The 9,638-nt window shown below is 34.4% G+C and overlaps 1 protein-coding gene across 1 annotated transcript; it reads left to right on the top strand.

The window, feature by feature from the left end:
* Positions 1 to 4,066: 4,066 nt before the first annotated feature.
* Positions 4,067 to 9,637, top strand: LOC306844788 (cilia- and flagella-associated protein 100-like; the record flags this gene model as incomplete). The annotated part of the gene is given in 12 exon segments (XM_079377166.1): positions 4,067 to 4,185; positions 4,407 to 4,487; positions 4,576 to 4,612; positions 4,616 to 4,679; positions 4,736 to 4,765; positions 4,948 to 5,044; positions 5,151 to 5,184; positions 5,842 to 5,996; positions 6,075 to 6,210; positions 7,148 to 7,260; positions 7,943 to 8,036; positions 9,524 to 9,637. Coding segments are annotated over 12 exon segments (1,074 nt in total).
* Between the last annotated feature and the right edge of the window lies 1 nt (position 9,638).

Here is a 9,638-nt window from a genome sequence, read left to right as displayed (position 1 = left end):
CAAACTCAGTTCCTGGAGGGCCGCAGCCCTGCAGAGTTTAGTTCCAACCCTGCTCCAACACACAAACCATGTAGTTTTCAATTGAGCCTGAAGGACTTGATTAGCTGGATCAGGTGTGTTTAATTAGGGTTGGAGCTAAACTCTACAGCCTAGACTACAGGGTTGTGTCCCTCCAGGAATTGAGTTTGACACCCCTACTGTAGGCCATAACGTCGTGATTTCTGATTTATTACATTGTGTTAGCATTAAAGGTACTGTTTTGGAGTGGTTTTGATCTTATCTGTCTGACATACATTTTTCTGTCTCCCATGAAGATTTTGTGTCCTCCTCACCATCTCTCTTGTGTGGAGTCCCTCAAGGATTCATTTTCGGACCTATCCTGTTGTCCTTATATACGCTTTCCTTATTTGTAGGAAGTATATGGCATCTCATTTCACTGGTATGCAGATTATACAAAACTTTCTCTGCCTTTGAAACAGAAAGATGCCAATTTCATAGCACCATAGATGGACTGGCTAAAGGATATTAAAGCCTGGATGGCCTTAATCTTGATGTCCTCTTATCTAGATCTTGGTGCTATAAAAGCACAAACCTGCATTATTATAGACACTGACTTTAAAGTGGATAAACAGATTAAACCAGTTATTAAACTAGCTTTTCCAGTTGAAGCAATTATCCAAAGTCAAGTCTTTTAATGATTTTGAAAGGGTTATACATGTATATTTTTTATCTTGACCCGCCTGAACTTCTTTAATGGCCTTTATGTGGGTATTAACCAGGCCTCCCTCACATGTTTGCAGATGATACAGAATGCTCCTGCTTGTTTGTTAACAGGAATGCAAAAGTGAGAATATATTACACAAATATTGGCCCCCTTCACTGTTTTCCTGTTCACTTTTGAATTTATTTAAAATTTTAGTTTTAGCATTTAACTCGTTAAAACGACTAGCATCCAGATTTCTTTCTTATTTAATACTCATGTGAACGCCTCTGATTGGCCATTGCATTCATACGCTCAGCGGACTCGTGTGTGATTGGTTATAATGCTCAATACTGTAAAAACACATAAAACAATCATTGTGCAGATCTAATTTAGTGCTGCCGTCAACGCGTTTCAGTTAATTTTAATTTTATTCGAAACAGCCGTAATGCATTTAGTTTAACTTTACAGCAGCATTTGTGTCAGTGTGTTGCCATAGTTTCTACAAACGGAAACTGAGGATAGTGCGGATATTACGTCATTGATAGGCGACAATGACCAGGGCCTAGCCATTATTTAAAATTAAAATTTCACTGGATTTACACTTTTGGAATAACGTAAGTACACCACTGTATGAAATATATACACTGTGCAAGTAATTTTTGGATATTTTATTACGAAAATTTTACATATTGTGCCTTTAATTTCCTGAATCGAACCACCTGGAGGCGCGCGTACCACAGTTTAAGAAGAACGACGAATCTTGTACAATACTGCCACCTACTTTTCGTGGAAAGAATGTAAAGTTGTCAGGGCAACCAAAAACGCAACAAGGGTAAAGTATCTTCAGACTGACTCATCCGAGCAGCCTCCGTTGTGATCCATCTGCAGGTTTAGGGCTTATAGATCATTAATTTCAAACAATCAATACTTTACACACGCACTGGGCAGGGTAGCTATTTTAAATAAAGAGACAGATGCTTTAAACTATCCAGGACAAACCAGGAGTCCAGACAGAAGCTTCCGCGGATTTTCTTTGATCTAAATAGTTATTTAGGAGTAACTTAACATGTCCTCAACTGAATCATCAGCACACACTAAGATACAGATTTCATACATGACTGATTCAGATAGTGAGAATTAATACGATTGAATTACTGGTGCAATTCTAACGTGATTAGAATGTCTTGAATCTGTAGAAATAATTAGCCTGTATTATTAGTAATGATTAGGCTAACAATGATTAATGGATGCGTTGTAGCTGTTTCAGAAAATATACACTGAAAACTGATATATATACATATATATTATTCGCTCTGTGCAAAAACTGTTATGAAATGTCCTTGTGATGGAGATATGCATGTGTGTGTATGTGTTTGTCTGATTTAGAAAGCAGTGATGTAAACCCATTCAAAATCCCTGAACACAACGATCTTTTCCAGATGAGGAACAAAGAAAAATCTCAGAGGAAGCTGGTTTGTATCATTCTAATACATCGATACAATACATTAAAGATGTGAGATCTGTCATCTGTAATGAGGGCGGTATTAAACATCTAGAATAGTGAACGAAAATGGGTCATTCAATGATATCTGGTCACCACAGTCTTGGATATTGGGTTAAATAATTGCATCTAACGCGCTTAACTGGAGTCTGGAGATGTGCTAGAAGTTAAAAGCACAAGCTAGAGTACAGTTGCTCAACACTAAAAACATGAATCCAACAGGAATTAAATAAAATAATAATAATAAAACAGATGCAAACATGAAATTCTGCAGTCTGTTATGGCAGTAAAAATTACTGTAGAAAGATGGCAGCAAATTTTCATTTTTAGGGCCCTATGTGGTTCTTTTCCAGAGATATCAGGATCTTAGTGTGGCTCTAAGTGTAAATTGTTAAACTGTACTATTTGTAAGTGGTCAAAAAAACAAATGCGGGAGACTTTGCATACAGCTCATACTTTTTTCTTTTATTTCAGAATAACGAATGTTAAAACTAGAATTGTATATTGTTTTTCTCTTTCAAAACAATTACAATTCATTAGATCCTATATTTGAATCAGTTTCATGGATATTTGGAAGAGGAGATTTTGTTCATTTTAACAGCTTCTGAAGCTACCAGGAGTTCAGATATGCAGTATTATAAGTTAAATACATGTTTGAAATAAGTTTAATGCCTCGTAGAGAAGTATGGTTGTAAATAAACCAAGATTCGCTTCACCTGAATTAAGAATTAGAATCTCCTTTTCTGATTCAGATTTAGAAAAAGAACATTTTGTCTCTCAGAGAGGTATGTTCTGTTCTATTTTGATTGAGGGAAGCAAGATACATTTTTACTTTCAATATTACTTGTTTTTCTGACATTTTTCTTTAACAGCTGTATGCAAAGTGACCCACATTTGGTTTTCAACCATTGAAAATTTGGGCACCTAATCACATTGAGATCTCCATATCTCGGGGACCGAAACATATAGGGCTTTAAAAATTAAGATTATGAAAGAAAAGTTAATTAAGAACCAGAATCTAAAAGGATATTAAGATATCTTTACTAATTCTTGATTTGAGTTTGATAGAGGGAAACAAGATACATTTTAAATTTGAACAATTTTAGACAAAGAGCAGTATCAGCTGAATGCAAAGTGACCCATATTTGGTTTTTGACCACTAAAAATGTGTACAATTTAACAGTTTACTCAAGGACCCCCATCTAAATCCCTACGTCTTTGGAAATTAACCAAGTAAGGCCTTAAAAATTAAGATACCTAAAACAGTTCTTTAAAAACTAAAATCTAAAAGGATATTGAGATAAGTTTAATACTTCCTGAGTTACAGGCATGTAAACTTAAGGAAAGAAAATGCTTTTTCCCATATTTGAACTGTCACCATTGACATATAATGCAACAAAGAAGATTGCTAATTGACGTATAATGACGTATAAAGATTGCTTAAGTCCACAGATTTGACTTAAAGTAAAAATCTCTGCGTAAAACCTGTGGTTGAGTTGACACAGAATGACCCACATGTAAACCCATAGCAAGTAAATTTACATTTTTGCCTAAAAGTACTGTTGTTATTCTGATTTTCTTAGACCCTAATAATGATAAGGGAGGCATGAATGAATATATCACTAAAAAACGTGAGCACTTCTTACTTGAGGTAAGATGCTATTTTGCTTTTCTAGCTCTCAGCTAGTAGCTGGGTGGAAAATTTGCTGAATTTCTTCTTTGTATCCAGTGTGGATTTGACTGATTTTTATTTACTCATTTTGTCCTCTATTCTTCTGTGTATAATCGTTTTGGTACACAATCTCTGAAATTTTTAGTATTCTCTGGCAGTAAAGAAAGGAGAGATTCAGCTACTGGAGGACATGGCTGCAGAAGAAGAGGCGAAATTGACAAAAGCTGAGAAGTTCTTAGAAGATGACGCCGTCTTGTTTGAAGAATTCCTCAAAGAAAATGACAAGAATTCGGTGGAGGCTATCAAAATGTACCAGTTGTACAAACCTCACTTAGAAAACATTATAAAAATAAAATAAAAGTCCTGTCATTACAATTGTGTTGCTACCTTAAAGTCAAACGCTTGAATTAATGTTTAGATTTTTAAAAATTAACAAATAGCAAATTATGGTGTTTTTACGTGGAAATGCATGAACATGGCAGAATATGTGGCTTACATTTATCTTAATAAAACCATCAAATACTGTTCAGTGCTGAGCAGGAGACCAACGTGAAGCTGGAGAAAGTAGCTGAGATCAAGAAGATAACTTCCAAAATGGTGGCAATCAAGAGGTATAAACAAATTGTTTGATTAGATACTTTCCAAAATCATTTCAACAGGGTTGTTTATCTTTTTTCTCCACTTAACCTTTGATTTTAGTGACATCTCTAAGTATGAGGACATCCTGAAGGAGTATTAAAAGTATAAAGAGTTTCTGCTGATGCTGTCACCCCAAGAATGGCAGGAGAAACAGAGATCCAAGAGTAGTGTATCCACGAATACTGAGAGGGATGAAAAACAGGCAGAAAAAATCAAAAAGAACACAGAAAGACAGCAGAAGGCAGCAAGCGTATGTTGGCAACTTTACAAGCGTTTTAAAATGGCATGTTTGTTTAAGAGCAAAGTACAAAATATAAAATGAATAGAAGACACAGGTGTAAATACTACTTTCTGTCATGTATTTGCTTTGGGATTTTAACAGATTGTCTTGGGGTTTTTTTTCTTCCTTTAAATGTATTCAAACACATATAGGTGGAGAAAGACGAGTGGCTCGTGGATTCTTATATTCTCAGGAGGCCAGGGCTTCATCTATACAAAGTGTGAAGTCCAGCCATCAGAACAGCAAAATGTATGTGCAAAGCATAATATTAAGTGCATAGCTTTGCATGTTCAGTGACTATTGTGTGACAGTGACAGTAAGTTATTAATAAAATAATGCTTTGTTTTCACGTTAGATCCGCACCTGGGACTGACAGCTCGGATTGTGAGGTTAATATCCACTAACATTCTGTTGAATTAAGTAGCCAGTTTATTATTCATTTATATTTATAGTTGTAAAGTGTTACACATTTATATTTCATGCCTGAACCTACTAACAGGGTCAGGGTTTGGTTGGATAGCATGGTCCTGTCAGCCTCTGCTGGTAGATGCAATAAATACACCATCTGCCAGCAAAACGCAGCTTTCTCCATTAAGGATTGATCTGGCAGCATATATATTGCTGTATGTGTTGCTATTTATTAATGTTTAATTGCAATATAAATGTAATATATTTTTTCAGTGCCCGATTCGCTCTCTTTTTTAAGGGTTATACTATAAATGTGTAAAATGATCTTATACTATAGATCAATGTAATTGTGCTCAGTTTTTCTATTTATTTGTTAATATAATAAATGTAATGCACATTTATAATTAATTTAATATATCACTTCTATAAAGAGAATGTTTTTTAAAAGAAAATTCTTAGAAAGATTATCTTATTCTGTAAATTTAAGCTTACAGTCAACACCGCTGACCCACTGACAGTTATATTGTTTTTCTGGGTCTTGCACCATTCAAGCAACTACCAATGAAATCAACAGAAATGCTAACAGAGAATTTTTTAGGACCTACTTTTTGAAGTGATCACTGTGATGCCTCCTTCAGGAGGACCCAGAGATGTTCTTCCAAGAACCTCAGCAGCTGTTAAATCTAATGACTGAGCTGGAAGAGCAGAACCTTTCCCTCATCCAAAACACTAGAGAGACAGAAGAGGCTTTGGAGGAGTTCAGACAGAATGCTGAACTGACACGAAAGAACATGTGTGGACTTGTGTTGCACCAACATAGATGTTGTAAATTTATTCCAGTAAAAAATGCTATTTGTTTGTTTATTTACAGGGAGTCTGAGTCAAAGCAGCTGAAAGAGCAGATTGATATAATGACTGATTCCATTCAGAGGGAGAAAGAGAGGGCAGCAGAGCTGGAAATGAAAGCCAAACTGTTCAGCTTTGAACAGTACAAACCAGAGGACCAGGTAAGATGTCTTTTGTTGTCCTACTTTGTCATTTAAAAAAAAATTATCATGTTTTCTGTGTTGACATGAATTTTGAATTCTGAAAATTTCATAATATACTGAATATTTTCCCATCCAAATGTAATGCATTCAGTTTCTGAAGAATAAACATATTTGCCACTAGTCTGCAGAAGTCCACTGTTGGATTTTTCATTAACAGTGTGATTAAATCACTGACATTTCATCTTGGTAGAACTTTTATTAATATATATGCCTGTAAGAAGGCTTTAAGAAAAGCATTTTTTTTAAATCATATTTGTGACCCTGGACCACAAAACCAGTCATATGTGTTAATTTTTCAAAAATTGTCACTTTTCATCATATGAAAGCTGAATAAATAAGCTTTCCATTGATGTATGGTTTGTTATGATAGGACAATATTTGACCAAGATACAACTATTTGAAAATCTGGAGTCTGAGGGTGCAAAAAATGAAAGTACTGAGAAAATTGACTTTAAAGCTGTGCATATTACTAAACAAAAATTAAGTTTTTATATATTTATGGTAGGAAATTTACAAAATATCTTCATGGAACATGATCTTTACTTAATATCCTAATGATTTTTGGCATAAAAGAAAAATTTATCATTTTGACCCATACAATGTATTTTTGGCTATTGCTACAAATATACCTGTGTGACTTGAGACTGGTTTTGTGGTCCAGGGTCACATTTAATATTTAATTAATCTCACACGTTAACATGGTAACTCTGGCAGCCTGTTTAGATCTGATCTGATACATAATAAGTTGCAGAAAGTGTTTGGATTGTAAAGGCAAGGCAAGTTTATCTATATAGCACATTTCATACACGGTGGTAATTCAAAGTGCTTTAAATGAAAGTATGTAAAATAGTCATTAAAAAATAATCACAACAATAAAAACCTGGCCACTTTGCAGATGCTGACAGCCATTGAGGAAAAACTGGGGGAGCTTCTGGAAAATGCAGATATGATTCCAAAAGACCAAATGAGTATAGCTGAACGTGCCAAAGAGAAAGAGAGGAGAATGAGGTGACCACATCCAGATCTACACTACAGTGCAAAAGTCTTAGGCCACTAGTATTTTCACCAACAAAAAATGGCGAGTCTGTTATTTCTATCTTTTGCTGTAGTGTCAGGAAATATCAAATTTCAAGAAACATACCTGCAAAGGTACCTGAAAAATTATGCGCAAGTGTACCCAAATGGTGGTCACATCAAATGTTAATTTAATTTAGTTAATAGAAGGTAATTGGTACATACAATCTATTTATGACATTTATTTTTGAATGGATCCTCAATTTACAACATTTTTACATGAGTGCCTAAAACGTTTCACAGTACTGTAGCGTTGTAGGTTTCTTGAAGCATCTTGGAGATGTTGCCACAGTTCTTGGGGATTTAATCTGTCTCATTTTGAATTACTGGCTGTTGTCTCCTTGTGCACACAAAAATCTCACTGGATTATTGCAATTAATGGCAAAAGGATTGTTTGGAAATGTAAATTGAAACCACTGAATTTATTGAAACTAAATTTCCTACTGACATACCACAGCAAAAGATAGAAATAACATGCCCTTTTTAAAACCATTTTTTTGTTGTTGGTAAAAGTACTAGTGACTTAAGACTTTTGCATAGTAGTGCACATCTACATTAAACCAGCAACAGAATCACCTGTATCTAGTATGTTCTTCAACTTCTTTTTACTGTTTAGGCTGCGTGATGAGAAGATATATTTGCAAATGAAACAACAGGAGGAAAGACAGAAAAAAGCCCTGGAAAGATCTCAGGCTCAGATTAAGAAAACGGTAAGAAAAAGACAAGAAACGTAAGTTTTACCGCAACAAATGTTGTCTAATTTACCTTTGGTGTAAAATCATATTGCAAATATTTGTCACTATTAAAAGGGTCATATTTATCTGTTCTCTACTCTCCTATCTCAATAAAGGCATAAAAAGCCCATACATATAACTTAAAAAAGGGTTCATGTTCATTTTTCCACAGCTTTATGGCTGTTTACCACCCTCTCTCCTGTATAAAAAAAAACCTTTACTTTAGTTGCAAGTTTACAGGTCATGTCCAAATTTGTAACCCCCATTCTTCAGTCCCTCTTTAGTTATATATTTCCATCCACCTATTTTAACGTTTAATTTTGGGATATTGCATAAAAAATGCTGGATGGAAACAACTAAGATGTCCATAAATTCTAAAAAACTGTTTGTGCTCATTTGAGACAGAATTTATTTTATCCAATAACAAAAAGTGTGCATAAAATACAATGTAAACACATTAACCGAATAGATTTCTTGTTGCGCAACAAAAAAGTTACATGAATTTGCATGATGGGATTGCATAACTGGACTAACTAGTGGACCGCTCTCATTGAGCAGCATCTGAAATGTTTTTTGGTCATTCTGAAACGCCTGAGCCAATGTCTGTGAGACAAGTAATTTATTACATATGAAATAGACCCACAGTGGCTTCTCCTATAGAGCAAATTACATTTTTCTTAGTGATATTTGGCACCAGTTTATCAGGAAGTTACGATTTTATTCTCTTTTTTCTTGCTGGATGGAAATAGTGCTTTATTCACAAATGTAATATGATAACCTAATTTTGTGCAAAAAGTTACATTTGCAACTTTGGATGGAAACAACTTTTCTAAAACCTCCATTACATTGTGACAGAATCACAGTACGATCTAAAACTTTGTTTGGTGTTTAGGAATAATAGTATCGATACTGCATTCTCTTGGGACAGTGTGGTCAAATGTCCTGATCAACTGATGTTTTAAGTTGAATAAAAAGCTAACAATTCATTAAATGACTAAATGTAAAGTTAAAATAACTCATTAAGCAGCTTCAGAGAACTATGAACATGCAAATGTGTTTCCTAATTATCAAATTATTACCTTAAAATCTCAGGGGTTCTTCAAGCAAATATTTTTGGTTAAAGAGGTTCAGTTGCCAAAAACGTTTGGGAACGACTGCATTACATGTAAATAAGAAATAATGTGAATTGGGTAGTTAATGCAATATTGAAATGTAGAGAATTTCTTTTTGTAAATCCATTGGTCAAATGCTGTATGGCCTCCAAACTTTCTGTGTAATTATGCTAGTATTTTAAATATAATCTAATTGCAAGTACATAAATTTTTGTATTACAAGTATTTTTTTCACTGGAGAAGGTTAAAGAATGTTTACATAATACAAATGATTTTTTATAACATCTTTAAATGACTGATATTATTTTTGAAACAAGTAGGAGTGAGAAAATGCTTTCTGCTTTCTTTTAGTCTGTCAAGAAGCTGATGCCACGCTCTCAGCCTCCAGTCCGCAAACATCAGACAAACAGAAACACTGAAGCTACAGAACGGGAGAATGAAGAGTTCCTGTTTTTCTTTAGTTAAA

The sequence above is a fragment of the Barbus barbus genome (genome assembly GCF_936440315.1).
Source record: "Barbus barbus genome assembly, chromosome: 25".
In the NCBI taxonomy this organism is placed as follows: domain Eukaryota; kingdom Metazoa; phylum Chordata; class Actinopteri; order Cypriniformes; family Cyprinidae; genus Barbus; species Barbus barbus.
The sequence above is the reverse complement of the archived record's forward strand: the minus strand, read 5'-3'. Positions and strand labels throughout refer to the sequence as shown.